General features: G+C 39.6%; 1 protein-coding gene across 3 annotated transcripts in view; it reads right to left on the bottom strand.

Moving 5' to 3' along the window:
• Positions 1–21051, bottom strand: part of ULK4 (unc-51 like kinase 4) — a 703242-nt gene that overhangs the window by 128342 nt on the left and 553849 nt on the right. For all 3 annotated transcript variants that reach the window (XM_037847819.1, XM_037847826.1, XM_037847812.1), the window contains exon 35: positions 17065–17250. In XM_037847819.1, the coding sequence (XP_037703747.1) occupies positions 17065–17250 (186 nt within the window). The remainder of the gene's footprint in view (positions 1–17064; positions 17251–21051) is intronic.

Raw genomic sequence — 21051 nt, forward strand, 5'->3', positions numbered from 1 at the left:
ATTTTTGGTTTTATATCATGAAGTAAGAGTTAGTTTATATCCAGCATGGTTGTAGCAACTACAAAACTGAATAAACCTTCACTTGGTGTTTTGCTTTTTGTATTATCAATCAAAGATTAATTTGTGTTTGGAAGAGTTTTGCTGATACGTGTATGCCTTACTGCATTCTAATTTCCTAAGAATGCTGCTAAGAAGATGCCTTGATTAACGAGAAAAGCCTATTTCTCGGCCATGCCAGGCAGCAAAGTGTTAAGTATAATAAGACGGCGAGTCTAACAAATTCATTTCGGATCTGAAAGACCACAAGCATAGGCCTGTGGCTTAAGCAAAACCTGCAGCCCCTCCAGAGTACTGCTATGCAGAAATTCCTACATGTAACAGCTCTAAATTTATTTGGGGAGCTTTTTAGGGAAAGACAATTTTAACAGGAAAGGTAGAATTAGAATAAGGGACTGAACTAATGATTGACATATTCAGGCTACTGATAAAGCAGAGATCAGTTAAGGATGTGCAAATCAGCAATATTTAAAACAGGCCCCTGGAGAAGTTTACCAATCCACCCTTATTTGGGATAAATATGAAACAGTATATCTTCTTTCTGATGGTTAAAAATGTTAAAACATCCGGTTTCAAATCCTGGCTCCACCATCTAGCCTTCTGTGACTCAGTTTCTCCAATTGTAAAATGGGAGTAATAGTATCTCCCCTCATATGGTTGTTCTAAAGATTAAATACTACCCATGTCAATGACTCAGCTCCATGACTTGCCCAGAGAAAACTGCTCAATACATGTTGGTTCTTACATCATTCATTATAAAGATGGTCAAAACTGTAACTTTGAGAAAGCTGTTCCCCAGCCTTTCGAGTCATCCAATTAACTGTTGGTGACAATAACCAGAATGCCCCTGGGAGAAACACTTGGCAGCAGAGAAGAGCCAGCTTTGCAATGGCTCAAAGGCTCAGGAGAGCCAGGCATCAAGACAGCAAAACCCTGCTTTGGCTGCACTGTTCCTGGAACGTTTTTGTCCAGTGACACAGTCTCCTGCGTCACTGGCTGCAGCTGGGGCCCTGGCACACAGGCTGGCTATTCTCCAGCCTTTGTAGTGGAAATGGAGGCAGCAAGCCTTTGCAGACCTGGCAGTGGTCTCCCCATGCAGAGCCTTGCTGCCCATTGCCAGGATGCCCCCGGGCCACTGAGGAGACTGATGCCAGAGGCTCCAGCCCTCAGTGGCCACACAATTAATCCTAACAAGGCACAAGGAACTCCTTGGGGGGCACACAGAGAGAGGCCCACAGTAATTGGCAACAGGGCCCTGGTTCCCCAGAGGCTGAGGATTATGTGCTGGCAGCAGGGAAGGGCCAGGGAAGGGTCATGGCCTTGAGGGGGGCCAGATGGGATCACCTACCTTCATGTATAAGTCATGAGCAGCTCTGTTGATGGCTCTGAGCTCTCCTGAATGAGGCACAGAAAGCCTGGGCCCTGATTTAGGGGAACAGATAACAGAGGCCTCCTCTGTTGGGAGACTGCTGCTCGCCCACGGTTGCATCCCCACATCTGACTGTGGCTCCAATAAAGCTGACTTCAGAGTTCTGGATTCTTGCAGAGGAAAGCAACAAAAATAAGTGCGTTATGCAACGTGTGTTCTTATTTACCTGTCACTGAGCCCCTTAGCAGGAGGGGTGATTGCTGTGACAAAAGTATGTGCATGCTCAAACAGAAACAGGTCTTTCTTCCAGCTGTAAGTAGGATGAAAGTGTATCATCCTGTAGGGGTATATGCCTGGGTCCTGGATATTTATGAAGACCACTACTATTTCCAAAGGACACATCCGAGTGTGTGTATGTCTTGTACTGCCGGGTTACTCTGTGCTAAGCACTATGATATACACTCTGCATAATTAACTCCTATCATCTTACATAAGGGAAACTAGCACTCAGCTTTGACACAGTAAGTGATTTACCCAAGAACACACAGCTAGTAAAGGAACAGACAGGGTGAAGGTTTGAATTCTGGCCTGTCTGCGTCCAACTCTCCTCTCTTAACCCAGTCACTGGTGACTGACTGCCTAGAAGGGGTCACTCAATACTCACAACCCCCCACCCCATCTACTGGCCTTCGTCCCTGGACTGATCAATCAGCAGCAATGTCACCCACCTGCCCTCCACCAGGGCATGTGCTGGGCCTGCTACACACATCACTGCATTATTAATTCAATAGTAGGTGGATATTGTCATTATTTTCTGCTAGCCTGTTTTCACAGGTTTATTTAATCAATATTCTCTTTCTGATATTTCTCTTCTAGTGTTGCCCACAGTCTTTCCACCTGTGACTTCTTTACCAGTTTAATTAGCCTTTAGAGACAGAAGACCATAAACAGATATGTCCATTTGAACATCAATATCATTTCAAATATAAGGGAAATAAAAATAAGAAATAAAGAGTTTCAAAAGTGGGTAATGTTAGCAGACTTTCTAGAAATAAATGGACACAAATTAGAGTTCCAGTCCTCTTTCTAGCAAACTTAATTCAAAGTACACAGGAATGGCTAGAGACAGGATAGATTCTGAAAAGAGTATCTCTTACACCCAAGCCTTTTCTTCAGTAACCACCCATCCTGGAATTTCAGGAGCAGCCTCTTTAGCAGCACTTCTCAAAGGAGGTGCACGTGAACCACCTGGGGATCTTGTTAAAATGCCAATTTGGGTTCAGCAGGTCTGAGGTGCGGCCTGAGACTCTGCATTTCAAATAAGCTCCCAGGTGCTGCCGCTGCTGCCACTGGTCCAGGACCATGTTTTGTATGGTGAGGGGTCCTGTTCTCTCCGTCACACCAGCCAACTGCCCCAGAGATGGCGCTGTTTCAGCATTTTCACTACAACTCTGAACTCTGAATTTAGTTATTTTTGCTAGTATCTGGGCTGGAAAATCTAGTCCTATTAGAGCATGCCATGAACGAGGGCTTCTTCATGTTACAGGAAACAGTGACACTTGCCTAATGTGAGAGAAGGAGGAGGAGAATAAACACAATTTGATCCGATGCGGAGTGGCAGCCCTTGTGCCTTGAACTTTGAGGAACGCTCTATGAGGACAGAGGGTTTTACTGAATTGTTCACTGATATATCTCAAAAACCTAGGAAAATGCCAGGCACAGAATAGGAGCTCAAAAAATAATGATGAATTAATGAATAAACAAAACACAAGAAGGCAGGGAGGGAGCGAGGGTGATTTCCATTATTTTATGAAATCCCACAAGAGGAGTTCCAAAACTGACACAGAAGGGCAGTACTGTACTGTCACTCACTGAGAAAAGATATAAGAAGAAAATAATTCCTCATGGGTTTTTTTCTCCTTAATGGTATTGCTAAACTGATGAGATTTCAATTCTCTGAGAGTAAGAAAGGGTGAAACATACTCAATGTGTAGGTAGGAAAACGGGGAGAGAGAGGACGTAGAGGCACTGATCTCCTCTTCCTGTCCTTTACCTCCACCATCACCTCTAGAGCAAGCCTTTTAATTTAAGGTCAATTAATATGATACAGTAAAACAACTCCTCAACACACCACTCACCACTGGCACTGATTTTAAAGAGAAGGAATATCGTCACTGGTAATTTGACATCTACATTAGTTAAGGTATTGCACTTGAATACCAGAAACGATAATGGGGCAGGGTCATATTCATTCATTAATTCTCTCATTTTTAACATGTATTTATTGAGTTTCTCCCATACCCCATGTTCTTTTCTCAGCTTCAAGGATATATATCAATGAACAAAACAGGCAAAACTCCTGTCTTCATGGAGCCTAGTGGGTGAAGACAGAGAACAGACACTTATATAACATGCAGGTTAGTAAGGAGAACAAGGAGGCTGGCTTGGGGTGTGAGAGGGGAGAGAATGAGGTCGGGAGGAGTGGGGGTGGGGGCTGGAGAAGGGAAAGGCAGAGGTAGATCATGCTGGGTTTGGGAGCCAAGGTGAGGTCACTGAGGAGGTAGGAGGAACATCATTTGACCAAGGTTTTTAAAGGCACACTCATGTTGCAATAGGGAGAAGAGACCCTGGAAGGTGTGACAGTGGAATCAGGGAGAACGGTTAGGAGGCTACTGAAACATTCCAGGCAAGAGATAATGTAGCTTGGACTAGGATGACTACAGTGGGGGTGATGAGAAGTGGTCTGATTCCAGATATATTCTGAAGGTAGTCAACAGGATTTGCTGATGAATTAGATGTGGGGATTGAGAGAAAGAACAGATTCCATAACGGCTCCAAAGTCTCTGGTCTGAGCAATGGATGGACATGGCGTTATTAGTCAGTTGGGAAAGACAGGCTAGGGCAAGTTTGGGGTAGAAGGTGGAAAATAAAGTATTTGGATTTGGTTGTTATGTTTCAGTTTCCTTTCAGATCTGCAAGTGGAGGCTTTGAGTAGGCAATTGGAAATATAAGTTAGAAGTCAGGGAAGAGGATGAGGATGGAGATATTAATTTGGGAATCATCAGCGTATAGATGCCATTTATTTAAAGGCAAGGAACTTGATGAGGTCCCCCATGTGAGTGAGGGTAGACTGAGGTGTTAGGGAAGTTGCTTTGGAGTTAGGAAGAGGAGGAATCAGCAAAGGAGACAGGAAAAAAGTCTCAAAGAGGGTGCCTGAGAAGCCAAGAAAAGTATTTCAAGAAGGAAGGTCAAGTTAGGTAAGGACAGAGAATGGAGCATTAGAATTGGCAACGTGAGGTCACTGGGGACTCACTGAAGAGCAGTTTCAGGGAAATGGTGGGATGGTGGGGATCTATCATTTGGTCAATAATCGGTCTCTGGGCAAGTAACTTATCTTCATTGAGTCTCTGATTTACCTTAAAATTAGGAATAATAAGATAAGTTACTTGCCCAGAGACCGATTATTGACCAAATGAAAGAACTGGTACTTGAATCCAAGGTTGCCTAACCCCCAAGTCCTTGCTCTTCATGATGCTAAATGAGCTCTTTCATTGCAAATGCAGAACAAGCACCTTGTAAAAGTTAAATCTTCATTTGTCTCAATGTGAAGGCTACACGGTAAGGGTGTGTCAAATAAACTAAAGGGTTTTTAAAAATAAAATTAGGACAATTGATTTTCTTGATTAAAGACATACATCAAACAGGTTTAAATCAAACATTCCACCTTGCAAAGTGAACCATTCAGGAACCATTTGGTTAGAATTACTGTTTATCTCAATGAAGAGTGACCTGTTCATTAGCTACACTGAAAGGATGCACAGGTTAAATCCTCTAATCCAGAAAAGGGGACAGACAGTCTCACAAAGCAGGGTACAGGGGCACCAATGAGAAAGCAACAGATGTTCTCAAAGCAAAGAGCAAGTAGTATTCCGGACACTTGGGCTCCCGCAGACCAGGGTGCCCTAGGGAGCAGAGCAGGAATTCCAGGCAAATGGTTTCATAGCTTCATCATGGGTGCAATTCAATTCTTGAAATCCTCTGAAATCTTACTTCAAGGGAAATCCAAAGAACTTTGGGCTAATGAACTGGTGGTGGTTCTTGATAGCTCAGCAGACAAAGAGGGGCCATCATTTCGGTTAAGTACGAGAGGAAGTGGGTGGAGACGGCCTTTTATTTATATATCATAGTATTGTAATATATGGCAACTCCTTAAAAAAATGTACCCAAGAGCAATAATATACATTTTATGTTTCAAACAGTACAAAACCATCATATTTATTTGGTCTCAGTAAATATCTGTCAATATCCAGTTCAATAATTCTCACATGAAATGCTCAAAACACTTATCTTTGGGAAAAAAGGTGGCAATAAGTGTGTGTGTGTATAAACATATATGTTTATAGATAAAGCACAACATATGCAAATTGCTCTCCTGCATAGAATTTGGGGAAAATATTCACAATCCACAGACGAGGTTCTCTCTCTTTTCTCTCTGCCAGGAGGGTAATTAATTTTGGTGGCCCACCAGGCTTGTGGTCCAAGGCTCCTGTATGGGTACACACTGGGTGGGCTTCTAGGTCTCCTGGCAACGGAGCAACTGCTGTTCCTGGTCTGATATAATGTTCCCATGAATGACTGTTGAGCTCCTGGATCCATCTTCTACAGTTTCTTAATATTTCTGTTACTCTGTGTTCAGAAAGAATTCTTCAGGTTGGTTCTATGATTAATTCACTTGGCTTTTATCAGAGTTTATCCTAATATTTAATCCCTCTACTGGGTTTTAAAATTTGAAAGTCTTGTTTTGTTTTATGGATTCAATAACCTACCTCTCAAGTCTTCATGAAGTTACTAATCAGAAATTTTTAAAGGCCTGTTTCTCATATTACCTGTTTTTTTTTTCCTGTGGTCATTGGCTTTTCTGGTTTGCTGGTGACTGGTCTTTGGCTATGGACTTCCCTCAAATGCCCAGTTTTTCTCCTTTGTCCATTCATATTCATAAGTGAAGTTCTATATGGGCAAATACTGGCAGCTTTACTCCATTACTGGTACCTCAATAATTTTTAAGATCTTGCTTTGATTTCCTTGGAGATCTCCTCCTAAGTAGATGCTGCTGAGAGCTGTGGCAGCCTTCCCTGGGGTTAATTTGTGAGAAATGAATGAGGCCTTCCATTCAGGAAGTATTAGAGAGCACAGGAATGGAAGGTGAAGCACCCCCTTTTGTGTAGGGCAGTGGCTCGGGGCCGCCAAGGCAGCCAGCCGGAATTCATGTACCCTTGGGCCCCTCCACAGAGCACTTGGGGAAGATACTCCGGTGAGCAGCTCGGAGCACTGTGCTGGGGCCTACTCTGAGCCACTGCTGTCTCCGAGTCTTGGAGCCTTCCAGAGTTCCCAGCATGCCTGCCTTGTCACCTGGTGGGGCTGTGGTTTGCTCAATTCTGAATACCATTTTTGTCAAACCAATTCTGCCTTCCATAAATTTCTCTAATTAGGCATTTATTATTGATACCTCCTCTTTTTAGTGAGATTGTGCATTTTTACTTATTTTTATATATTTTTTGATCAATGGAATGTTGGGAGGCAAGAATGGTAAACACATGAACTTTTCATCATCTCAATTCAATTTTGAAATATTCATTTCTCAATGAAAATCTCAATTCATTTTGAAAAAAATGTCAATGTGTGTGTATGTGTGGACGCGGGAGTCACTAGAAAGAAACTAAAATGTTAACTATGGATCTATGGATTTTAAGTCTAAGGATGATTTCATTTTTTTCATTTTACATTTCTATATTTACCAACTTATTTACCATGACTATATATTACTTTATTTTCTTGGTGCTGTAATTTTTTATAACAAATTCACATACCACAAAACTGACCATTTTAAAGTGTATAATTCAGTGGTTTTAGTATATTCTCAGAGTTGTACAACTCTCACCATTATCTAATTCCAGGACATTTTCATCATGCCAAAAAGAAACTCCATACCAATTACAGTCACCCCCATACCCTTTTCCTCCTAGCTCCTGGCCACTACTAATCCTTCTTTTGCTATAGATTTGTCTGTTCTGAATATTTCACATAAATGGATTTATATAGTATATAATCTTTTGTGTCTGACTTCTTTCACTTATCTTAATGCTTTCAAGGTCCATCCATGTTGTAGTGTATCAATACTTCATTCCTTTTTATTGTTGAATAATATTCTATTGTATGGCTAGTCCACACTTTTTAATCCAGTGATCAGTTGATGGACATTTGAGATGTTTCCACTTGTTGACAATTACAAACAATGTTGCTTTGAACTTCACATACAAGTTTTGTATTACGTTTACAATCAGAAAAAAATAGTGCTTCAAATGCTACAAATAATATTTTTAAATGGTCTATAAGTCAAACTTTCCGCTAGTTTCAACTGGCTTTGCTCCTAGTGCTTTAAAGTATGTTTCTACTAGACTCTTAGAAACTGCCTCATACCTGAAAATACCTGGATAGATTAAAATGACTAAAAATGAGCATTCCTGCATTATTATCTGGTGGTTAACAAATAAATCCAACCTTATTGTCAACCTGGTGAGGGTACACTGATGTGTGTATTAACAATTAATATGGTATTCCCCAACATTATTTCAGAATAATAGGCCTTCCTTTAAAGAATAGTATCTTAGAATATATTTCATTCTGTCACATGCAACATTCAGAAAATAATAGTTTGTGCACTGAATTAAACCTGCTTAGGCCATGCAAAGAGGGGGAAAAATCTATTTTGCTACCCATTCATGGAGTGGACTTAGAAAGGGATTATTTCCATTACATTTTCATCAGGGACTGGCAAAGAAAAGTATACCATGTTATTACAGAGTCTGGAAATGTAATGACTTCCAGGTTGCTAAGCAACGCCGCAGTGTTAAAGGGCCCAGGATCTGTGATCTCTAGAGACACTCTCAAATTTCATTAAAACCTGCTCATAACCATCACACAAAAGGTCCATGTGGAGTTTATAAACAGGCTTAGTTTCTTGACATAATAACGAAGAAATAAAGAAAAAAACAAGTGGCATCAAACTTTTGTGGTATTCAAAACTAAATATTTTAGAGACCCAGTTAATGATATCTATAATGTTTCTACAGGTGTTTCATAGCAAGAAAGCAAGTGCTATCAGTTTATAACAAATAAAAGTATTTAGTATACTGAAAAATTTTACTGTGTAGAACTTTGAGTCTTTCTTTGAAGAAAGGATAAGTATGTTCTGTGTACAAAATCGGAAAGGGAAGAGAGGATGACCATCACAAGAGCTCCAATCGTTATTTGCTTCAAGGAGGGTTATGGCAGCAGAATGCTTTCAAATGAAATAGGAAAGCAAGACGCCATGGGAAATAATTCTCAGGAACACTTTCAAAACACTTCCTTTAGCAATGGTGTTGGAAAAGCTAATCCCTGACACAGAAAAAGTTAGGACAGGCCTCGACAACAGCTTCAGGTGTCTCCCTGGGATGCTAGTCTAGGAAATTTGGCTCAACTGCAGAAGAAGAGAGGCTAAAGAGACTTGGTCTCTCTATGCTGCATGTGTACCGCAGAAGCTCCTCCATCCACATCGCTAATGTTCTAAGGAGAAATACTAGAAGTAGATCACGTGGTCAGTTCTGCCCTACACATCGACCATGTACGACAAAATATATTTAAAAAAAAACAAAACAAATGCCTACTGACATAGAAGGGTCATTTACCGTGATGCTTCATTTTAAAGGCAAATACTCGAACAGAAACTATGACTGCATGTGGGATCATCAGATTTGCTAAGCTAAACAGATAGTCATAGAAGGGCAGAACTTGCTCGGTACCTAAATATGTATTTGTAATACCCAAGTCCCAAGAATTCTGACTGAATTGGGAAACACAACTCCTTGGGGCATGCACCCACTCACTGACAAACTCATACGGGCACATACAAAAGGATGTATCCCAACCTAGGCACAATGTTCTCATTAGCTAGCATCTTTGCGATAAACAATACAACATAAATCCATTGCAAAGTGAAGATTCACATCTTGCAAAAGACGTGGGATTCATGAAATCAGTGCAAGTGATAGAGGAATCACAGCCAAAGTCTTTGACAAGTAAGGTTCCAGCAGATGACAAGGCTGAATAATTAACAGCTGAGGAAGAGGAAATCTCTTCAAAGGTGAAGAAAGGACAGGCACTTACAAAGGGAATGCCAACTTGCTTAGCATTGTGAACATAATTAACACCATTGTCTTATATATTTGAATGTGGTTAAAAGGGGAAATTTTAGGTTACATGTATGTTACTAAAATTAAAAAAAAACCTATTGGACCATATCACACAAACAGAATTAAAATAAATTCTGATTTCAAAATAAATTACTCTAAAAAATTTTGCACTGCAATAGAAAACTGATGAAGACCTTAAGTGGTTGTAAAAAAACACCCCCTTTTATGACGGTTCCAGGAATATAAAGGATGTTGTAACGTGCCATCATACAATTTTGATAATGTGAAACATGACAACAGAAGTCTAAAATCATTGGTTGAGCTCCCTGTGATGGAGTAAAAGTGACCCTGTACAGGTCTCCTTGGCAGGGTGCAGGTGGGAAGCCCACACTTGGTCAGACTGCCCCTCTGCTGACTCCCTGGCAGGGAGATGTGGGAACCCAAGTGCTCTGGGTTGGGATCACCTCTGTCCCAGGCGGAATCCCAGGTGGAGTCAGGAGGAGCCCCAGAGATCTGCAGGCTCCCAGTAAGGAGCCTGCCTCTCGCTTGCAGCCTCCCCCATCCTGACTGCCTGGGACTGCCAAGACCAATCTCTACCCCGATTTACACTGGTCACTATGAGGAGCCCAGGTCTCCCAGGTCTTCCCCCTTCCCCTGGGCTCTCATCCCCAAAAGGCTCTGTTCATCCCTTTTTCTTATTCTCTGACTCAACCCTCCCCACTTATTGAACTCTCTTCCACTGTGCCCTTGGACAGTCACCAGCAAAATCTACTACATGCTCAATCTCTTCTCTGATGCTCCCTTCACTTTCTTGCTCTAACTGAAACTGGGCTTTTCCCTAATGATACTGCTTCCTCTGCAGGCTTCTCACATATCCCTGGAACCACTGGGGCTGGGGGTGGACTCCTTGCTCCTCATTGCTGATTCCTGACCTTCCTCCTCCATAAAACTCCCCAGCTTTGAACCTAATGTCACAGGTTAATACTGTCCTCTATTCTTTGTGGCAGTTATCTAAGGACCGCAGGGTCACTCACACCTTCAGTCCCCAACTCACTGTCCTTGTCTTCAACACCTCTCCTGCCATAGTGCTTGGTAATTTCAATGTCCTCAGACAGGATCTTTCTAGCACCCTCACCAGTCAGTTGTTTGGCTTTCTCTCCATGATCTTGTCTTCCATGCCACCTCAGGCACTCACTCCTGTGGTTTTACCCTAGACCTGCTATTACCATTAACTAGCATCTCTCCAGAATCCATATTCAAGCATCCCACATCCTGATCACCAGCTCCCATCATTCCTCTCTCTGGTCCAGGCCTCTCTTACTTGGAATTCCAGACCTGAAGACCCAGTGCCCACCTGACATTCCCATTTGGATGTTTGAGGGGCATCTCAAACTTAACATGTTCATAACTGAGCTCTTGAGTTCCCCTCCAAACACACTTCTTCTGCGGTTTTAGCCATCTCACAGTGTTGGCTTAGGCCAACATTAGAACCATCTTTGACTATTCTCTGTTTTGAGACCCACATCCAATCTATCAGCAAAATCTAATGGTTCTGCCTTCAAAATATATCCAAAATATGACCAGTGCTTACCTCTCCAAGGTATGATCATGACTCTCCTGGGTTGCCACAGCCTCCCAGTGTCTCTTATTCCTCAGTTTCTTCAATGACCATTCTCAATATAGCAGCCAGATCACTTCAGCTCTCTGCTGAAAGCCCCCGTCCTTACAATGCCCTCACGATTTCCTCCATCCACCACTCTCCCTTCCCGCTTTCTCTCTGACATCTTACATGGCCTTTCCTTGCTCCCCTTGCTCCAGACACCTGCTTCTTTGTGTTTCCCACAACATGCCAGGAATGTGTCTGCTTTGCATCTTTGCACTTGCTATTTCCCTGCCTATTCCTTCTTGCTCCAAATACCCCCAGCTCCAAATTCTTGCTCTTCCTTCAGGTCTTTTCTCAGATGTCATCTTCTCATTATCTAAATTGCAAATGCCCCAGAGAACTTCCTATTTTTCTTTCATCTATAATTTTCTTCTACATAGTTCACTCATTGATTGTCACTGGTTACCAGCTTTCTCTCCCCAGGAAGCTCCAGAAGAACTGGGATTTTTCTGTTTTACTCACTGCTGTATCCCCAGAACTTAGAGAAGAGTCTGGTACAGAGTACACATTCAACGTATACTTGTTGAGTGAGTAGTCATTCTAAGCCTTACTGAAGATTTTCTTCTGCGTAGTATTGCAAAATGCCACAGACTCATTATAAAACACCTTTGCAAACTAAATGTTGTTAAAAAATACATTTATTTTAATAAGCTGTATTTTCATTCCTTGTGAGATAAAGTCCCAACCAAAAATGTTCCTGTGATTTATCACAATAGTCAGGTGGCCAGTTGAAGTGAAGTTACATTAGGTGGCTATATTTCCAGTACCACTTTGGATCAAAAAGGAACTGCTGTCTTGCTAAATCATGTATCTAAACTTGGTCAAATATTTTTGCTGAGTGAATTCAAAACACTAGCTTACAAAACAACAACAGGCCATAATGTACCTTTAAATTCAACTTATCTAACAGTTTAAATTTAAAACACTCACTCAGATAAAAATCTAAAGTATCAATTGAAATATTCTTTTCATCTTTGGCTTTTTCTGTAATTATTTAAAAACTAAAAACCAGAAACCTAACCATGGTTCTTTGTTATATACAGCCTGTCTACTTCAAACAACTCTTTTAAAGAAAGAAACTAGTCCTATTAATATAATATCAGTATTAAACATTGTTTTTTGGTGGAAGGAATCCATTTTTTAAAATTACTATATCATCTCCCCTTTTTATTATGTCTCAAGGATTATTTCTTCTATTCTAAATTCTACAATACAAATTGATTCTAAAACAGAGGGAAAAAGAATGGCTACAGAATTCCTAGGTTCTTCATTTTGTTTCTTTAAAGCCTGAAGGACTCTGAAAAAGTGTTACGTTACACTCATTTTTAGCAACTGCACATGTCTGTTCTCATGACGGAATGAAAAGGAACAGGACGCCTATAAGAGAATTTGGAAGGAAAATGATGGTGAATACAGTAAAATTTCTGAAGGCCAGAGGGGAAAGGATCTCTAAGAGAGGGATAGTTTAAATAAATCTTTCCTATTAATCATCTTTAGAGAGCAATTCTGCACCCTTCCACCTCTGCTGCATCAGGAGAAAGGGCACGAGGATGACAGGGAGTTGGTAGCATATGTTTAAGCCAATTTTAGAACAAGTTTATGACGGTTCAAGTCAATATTTTGAGTGTTGGAGTAAGCTAGCTGTAATCAAGAGGAAAGTAGCTAATCTATAATCATTACCTGGGAAAAACTCCATTGATATCAAATTTAAATGATAGATAAACTTGGGAGATGCTTGAAGGATTTCCATCACATTTTTCAAGCTGGAGCATAATGTATAATTAAAAAACCTCCCAACTGCCTGGTAAATTACAACAGTTAATTAAATACTTCAGTTTCCCCAACATTCTCTGGATGTTCTAAATACAGACTATAATGCAGGAGAACACCCCAGGGGCAAAATATATCCCACTCCAATAGCAGAAATTAAACATCTTATTTCTTTAGTTTGTTAGTGAAAACTGTGTTTTAGAAAGTCACTGCCACAAACCTGAGAATTGAAACAGATATTTCAAGAACCCAGGGTCTTCTGTGTGAGTCATTAAGGAGAGGTCTTCCAATTTTTCCACTAAAGATGGCTCTCAAATAAACAAACATAGTGTGTAAGTCATTGAGATGCACATTACCTGGCTTTGTAAACTATCGGACTAAGTATATTTCAGGTTTCTCTATCTGAGCTCATCTAGGCTCACTCAGCTTTGGGGGAGAGGAGGGCACTTCTCTATCAGGACTTAAAAAGAGACATCCCTTCTCTCATAGGGATCTAGTATCCAAAGTATACAAAGAACTCTTACAAATCAAGAACAAAAAGCCAAACAAGTCAATTAAAAAATGGACAAAGGATGTGAACAGACATTTCCCAAAAAAGAAGTGCAAATGGACAGTAAAGACAGGAAAAGAGCCTGAGGAACCTGGGGACACCATCAATAATGTACACTAATATATGCATTGTGGATGTCCCAGAAGGAAAAGAAAGAGAAAGAGGGGCAGAGAGACTGTTCAAAGAAATAGTGGCAGAAAACTTTCCAAATTTAACAAATGCATGAATTTAGACATCCAAGACACCCAACAAACAACTCAAAACAGGATAAACGCAAATAGATCTCCATGACATATAATCAAACTGCCAAACACCAGAGATAATGAGAGAATTCTGAAAGCTGCAAGAGAAAAGCAACATGTCACATACAAGGGAGCCTCAATACGATTGGGTGCTGATTTCTCATCGGAAACCATGGAGGCAAGAAGGCAGTGGAATAACATATTTAAAATGCTGAAAATAAAAAATTGCCAACCAAGAATTCTATACCCAGCATAACTGTCTTTCAAAATATGAGGGAGAGATTAAGATATTCCCAGGTATGCAAAAGCTCAGGGTTTGCCTCCTGTAGAGCAGCCCTACAAGAGAGGTCAACACAGTTATACAGGTTGAAAGGAAAGGACATTAGACAATAGTATTGTTGCTTCATGACAAAATAAAGATCTCCACTGAGGGTTATGATGGGTTAAAGTAAATGCCAGTACTATTTGGTTTTTAACCCACTTTTTACTTCCTACTGGATCTAAAAGGCAAACGCATAAAATGTAATGATAAATCAGTGGCTTTGGTCTCATAAAATATGCAATTTGTGACAAGAACCACATAAAAGTAGGGGAATGAAAGGGTATGGGAACATGGTTTGTGTATATTTTTGAAGTTAAATTGAAATCTAAGCAAATGATAACTGTTGTAGATTTAGGATGTTAAATTTAAGCAGCAGTATGGTAACTACTAAATATTGGGGAATATGCAAGCTCACAGAGACAGAAATTACAAAACAGTTTGCCAAGGGCAGAGAAGGGTGAATGGGGAGTTAATGCATAATAGGTTTAGGGTACCTGTTTGGGAGATGGGAAAGTTTTAGTAATGGATGGTGGTGAGGGTAGTGCAACATTGTGAATGCAATTAATTCTATTGAATGGTGCACTTGAGAGTGGTTGACATGGAAAAGTTTACATTATATACCAGTTCCCACAATTTAAAAAAGAAAGCAACTACGGAGACAATAACAAAGTTTGCTATATGTGGTCCTGGATGGGATCTAATAAGGAAGGAAAAAAGGCTCAAAAGGACATTACTGGGATATATCAAAAACTGGAATCTAGGCTATAAACTTTATATCAATGTTAAAATGCTTGAACTTGACAACTGCACTCAAGGTGGTTACATAAGTGAATATTCTTGTTCTCAGGAAATATAAATGGCAGTATTAAGTGTTAAAGGATCATGATGTATGTACCCTACATTCAAGTGTTCAGAAAATGGATTGATAAATAAATAGACAGATGGATGGATGGATGGACAGACTGATAAAATGATACTACAAATGTGGCAAAATGTTAAGACTGGTGGATTTGGGTGTCTGGGGGGATAGTGCTCTATTGAAGTTCTCTTTGTGGGGTTTGTATTGTTTTTGTAACTGGCTTGTAAGTTTGAACGTATTTCAAAGTAAAAAGTTTTTAAAAAATGAACAATCGCCAGTAACAAAAGTAGAGATTTTATAGACATTTCTAATTCTACTTAGTAGATACTTTTAAAATAGCTATTACATGCCAGGTACTATGATAAAGATTTATTTCACAGTAAAGATAACAAATTCAATGGAGATGCTGCCAAGACCCTTTTGATTCAGGCATCAAAATTTCCTAATTCCTCAACACTGGAGTCTAAGCTCAAAATGCTATGGAAACCCATGTTTGGTGCCCTCTGGCCTTTCCTGGCCCCTTTCCATGTCTGTGACCTGGCTCCATGGACTTCTGGGCCTTTGCTCAGGACACGCTTTTGCCTGCTCCATGCATGGACCAGCACTTCCTTCTACACTCAGCTCAAATGTCATCCCCTCACTTACTCCCAGTTCCTGTGGAACTCTGCTGTCTCCTCCACTGTAGCACAGTTTGGAGTCTGATTTGTACCAAAGCTGGTTATTTCCATATCTCTCTCCCCAGAAAAACTGTAAGATCTTCAGAGGCAGGGAGCAGGAAGATCATATCTTACTGCTTCAGTATCCCCAATGCAGAGCTTTGCCCAGTGTAATAATTCTATTCTTTCAGAAATGAGGGAAGGAATCTCTCAGGTACCTTAATAGATCAAAACTCAATCAAAAAACCACATAATTTTGGAGGGACTAAATGAAGGTAGCTTAAGATACCCGGGAAATGCAAATTACCTTCTAAGGGTGACTGCCTAAACTCACGAACACCAGCAGATCGGAGCTGGGCAGAGCATCAGTGGAGAGCCAGTGGCTTGGAAGGAGAGTGGGTTGGGGCAATCAAGTTGGGCTTGAAACCAACTTTGCCATTTCCTAGTTGGTGGCCTTGGGAACATTACTCAAGTTTTTTTAGCCTTATTTTTTTAACCTGTAAAATGGGGATAATCACTCTAGCGTTGCTTTGAAGATGAAATGAGATCATGCACTGAAAGTCAATAACAGGGGACTAGGGTACAACAATAACAAACTTCTGTTGACCACATTTTTCTACGTAAGACACTGAAACACACTGAAGATACAATAACCAGCAAGACCACATCACTACCCTGAACAAGCATATAGGTTAATATGAAGGTGAGAACAGAACCCTGCCTTTATAAAAGGAGGGGTGCGACAGGACAGAGGAAGGCAGACTGTATCAGTCCTGGTGGTGGGCGCTGGTGACACGACTCTTTGGGTGACCTGTTGCTATTTCTCTCCCACATGGTGCTAACCTCATCAGCCTAGGCAGAGCTAAGCCTCAGGACAGACAGGCTCAAAGTTCCAGCTGAGTTGACGGGGCCCCAGAAGCCCCGGCTGTGAGCTGCTCTGCATCACTCAAACCCAACAGTGACTGGGCCAGGTGTACGTTAGAACGTGTTCAGAAGATTTCAAAGCACACATCGCAGATGGCCGGCCGGCAAACATCACTGGCATTTCTGAATGGCTAAGTTAGACACATCAAGGGGTTACAATGACTTGCTGGGGGATCCTCCAGGAGACAGGAGGGAATGGTGTCTTTTGATTCTTGGATCTATACAGACTATTCTTCCCGTTAATCCCGTTAATCAAAGAGTCGTCGCAATTACAACCCGGAAAATTTTTACATCTTGCTTTCTAAATACCTGAATAAAAGGTTACAGAGTTCCCTGGAGGAATGGATGATTCCAGGACTGGGACAGGGAAAAGTACACTAAAGCCCCCCCGCCACCCAACACAGTTTCAGGGTGGACTCACCATTCTCCTGAGAATCCTCAACAGAAGCTTCTGCTCCTTCGGGTCCTCCTTGGACTTCAGTAATTTAGCAAAGCTTTCTGCATTTTCGGGAGACAGGCTGTCTGGGTTTTCCCCTCCATACAGCTGAACCAGTATAGACAGACACTTGGATGAAACCTCAAAAATTTCAGGATCCTCGTTAGGTAGCTGAAAATGAACAAATAGGACAACTTAAGCTCCAAAGATCGTGTTGGTATCCCTCAAGAAAAACAGTAAAATTTGGTTTAATGGAGGGAATGCCAATTTTGTTACAAAGTTTGAATTCATTGACTTTTGTATTTAAATTTATCTCTTTCACAGTATATACAGTAATTCAAATGAGGCTAATACCACAAAATTAGAATAGGGTCCTACAGTGCCCTTCTTTACCACATAAAAGAGAACAGCATATAACTAGTGGAGGATATATATATATACGTGTGTGTGTAAATGTCTCTCTGAAAAAATGAACAGTAGTATTTAATATATGTGTATGTCTATGGGCATGGAAACAGTTTGTTTTTTCAGAGACACATTTACTTGTTTAGGAAAAATCTACTTTCTGGAGGATATTAAAGAATACTTTGGCCTTGTCTGTGTTCAAATCATTATTAACCAAACAGGTGGGAGGGAAAGCAATGTACAGTCTGTATCAGAAAAGTATAATATGAAACAGTAATCATATGCATCTTAATCTTCTTATTCTTAAAGTTTATCTTATTTATAACAGCTCTATTGAGATATAATTCACAAACCATACAATCCACCCATTTAAAGTATACAATGGTTTTTAGCATATTTACAGAGTCATGCAAACATCACAATTTTAGAACATTTTCATCATTCACAAAAGAAATTCCGTACTCTAGCAGACGCAGACACACACACATACACTCACTCTCTCATTCACTCATTCCACCCAGTGCTAGGGAAGCACTAATCTACTTTTCTTCTCCATGGATTTGCCTATTCTGGACATTTCAGATACATGAAATCATAGAATATGTGTTCCTTTGTGGCTGGCTTCTTTCACTTAGCATAATGTTTTCAAGGTTCATCCATATTGTAGCATGTATCAGTACTTTGTTTTTTATACTGCCTAATAATATTCCATTGTATGAATATACTGCATTTTGTTTTATGCATTGGTTGATGACATGAGTTGTTTCCCCTTTTAGCTACTACGAATAAATGCTGCTACAAACATTCATATACAAGGTTTTACGTGGACATGTGCTTTCATTTCCCTTGGATATATACCTAGGGGTGGAATTTCTGGGTCATAAGGTAAATCTATGTTTAACCTTTTGAGAATTTCCCAGACTATTTTCCAAAGTTGCTATTTGCACTGGCAATGTATGAAGGTTTCAAGTTACTCCACATCCTCACCAACACTTGTTAATATCTGTCTTTTAAATTATAGCCATCCGAGGGGGTGCGAAGTGATATCTCACTACGGTTTATATTTGATACAATCCATCAACCTTATTAAGATTTTACTGCTTTTACATGTACTTGTGTGTGCCCGTGTGCATATTTAGTTCTATGAAATTTTTTTACACATGTAGATTTGTGTGACAACCACCACCATCAAGATACAACAGTTCCATCATAAGGATCCCTTTCATAGCAACAGCCAACTCTCTCCCTTCCCCACACTAACCCCTATCAATCACTAATCTGTTCATTATTTTGTAGCTTCGGATAAGTTACATAAATGGAATCATATAGTATGTGTGACTTTCATCACTCTGTGTAATTTCCTTGTAATTCATCCAAGTTGTTATATGGACCAAGAGATCATTTATTTTTACTAGTGAGTAATATTCCACGGTACAGATATACCAAGGTTTACTTATCCATTGAAGGGAAATTTGCATTATTACCATTTTGGAGCTAACCCACATAAAATAACATTTGTATACAGGTTTTTCCATGAAAATAAGCTTTTGTTTAATTGGTAAAAATGCTCCAGAGTGCAATTTCTGGGTCATAAGGTAAGCTCATGTTTAGTTTTTAAAAACTGCTAAACTGTTTCCTGGAGTGGCTGTGCCATTTCAGATCCTTAGCAGCAATGTATTTGACATCCAGTTTTTCTGCAACCTCACTAGCATTTGGCATTGCCATTATATTTTATTTCAGCCACTCTGATAGGCAGGTAGTGATAGCTCATTATGATTTTGATTTGCATTTCTCTAATGAGTACTGACAACAAGCATCTTTCCATCTGTTCATGTCTTTTGTTTATTTGGCAAATTGGATTGCTTTTTACTTTAATATTGATACTTTAGAGTTCTTTATATATTCTAGACACAAGTCCTTTGTCATATATGTGGCTTGCAAACATTTACTCCCAGTCTGTAGCTTGTCTTTTCATCTATTTCAATGAGTCTTTGTCAGAGGAAAAAAAAAAACAAAAAACAAATACTGATGAGGTCCAATTTATCAATTTTACTTCATAGGGACTGTGCTTTTGATGTCAAGTCCAATAAATCTTTGTCTAGTCCTCCATCTTGAAGATGTTCTCCAACTTTCTTCTAAAAATTTTGAGACAATTTTTGTTTAAAGTATGAGGTTTACATCGAGGTTCTTTCCTTTTCTGCCAATGGATATAAAGTTGCTCTAGCATCCTCTTGAAAAGGCCATTGTTCTTCCATTAAATTGCTTTTGCACCTCTGTCAAAAATCAGTTGGGCATGTTCGTAGGTCTATTACTATTCTGTTCTATTGATCTATCACTCCACTGATACAACATACTGTCTTGATATAGTAAGCTTTGATACCAAGTAGAGTGATTTCTTCCAGTTTATTCCTCTTTTTCAAAAGAAAATTGTAACTATTCTAGGCTCTGTGCATTTCCATATAAAATTTAGAATGTTTGTCTATCTACAAAAATCCTTGCTGGGACCTTGATAGGAACTGCATTAATCCTATAGAACTGACATCTTTACTATGCTGCGTCTTCCAGTTCATGAACACGGTATTTCTCATTATTTCAGGTCTTTCTTGATTTCTTTTATCAGCATTTTGTAATGTTTGGGATATCAATTCCACATTTTCTTATATTTATAACTGGGTATTTCATTTTCTTTGGAACAACTGAAAATGGTGTTGTGTTTTTATTTCAGTTTCCACAAGTTCATGGTTGGTGTATAGAAATACGATTGATCTTTGTTGTTCAAATATCCTACAACCTTGCTGAACCCACATTAATTCTAGAAGTGTTTCTGTAGATTCTTTGAGATTTCTTATGCAGACAGTTGTGTCATCTGAGACAGGGAAAGTTTTATTTCTTCCTTTCCAACCTACAGGCCTTTTATTTCTTTTTCTTGCCTTACTGCATTGGTTAGAACTTCCAGCATTATATTGAATAAGAATGGTGGGAATGGTCACCCTTGCTTTTTTCCTGATCTTAAGGAGAAAGCATTAAGTCTTTCACCTTTAAGTATGATGTTAGCTGTAGGCTTTTTGTGGATGTTCTTTATAAAGTTGAGAAAGATCCCCTCTAATCGTAACTTCATGAGAATTTTTATCATGAATGTGTGTTGGATTTTGTCAAATGCTTTTTCTATGTCAACTGATATAATCCTGTGATATATCTTCTTTAGCCTGTTTATATGGTAGATTACATAGATTGATTTTAAAATGTTGAACAAGCCTCATACACCTAGAAAATATCCTACTTGGTCATAGTGAATCCATTTCTGGATTCAACTGGCTAATATTTTGTTGAGGATTTTTGCATCTAAGTTCATGAGAGAAATTAGTCTATAATTGTTTTCTTATGTATGTTCTTCATCTCATGTTAGTATCAGGACAATACTAGTTTCATAAAATGAATTAGAAGGTTTCCTTTTTTTCTTGAAGATATTATGGAAATTGATGCTAACTCTTCTTTATTTATTTATTTTTTATTTTATTTTATTTTTTTTTACGAAACAAATCGTACTTTCAATTGTTCACAGTACCA

The sequence above is a fragment of the Choloepus didactylus genome, chromosome 1 (assembly GCF_015220235.1).
Source record: "Choloepus didactylus isolate mChoDid1 chromosome 1, mChoDid1.pri, whole genome shotgun sequence".
NCBI classification, from domain to species: Eukaryota; Metazoa; Chordata; class Mammalia; order Pilosa; family Megalonychidae; genus Choloepus; species Choloepus didactylus.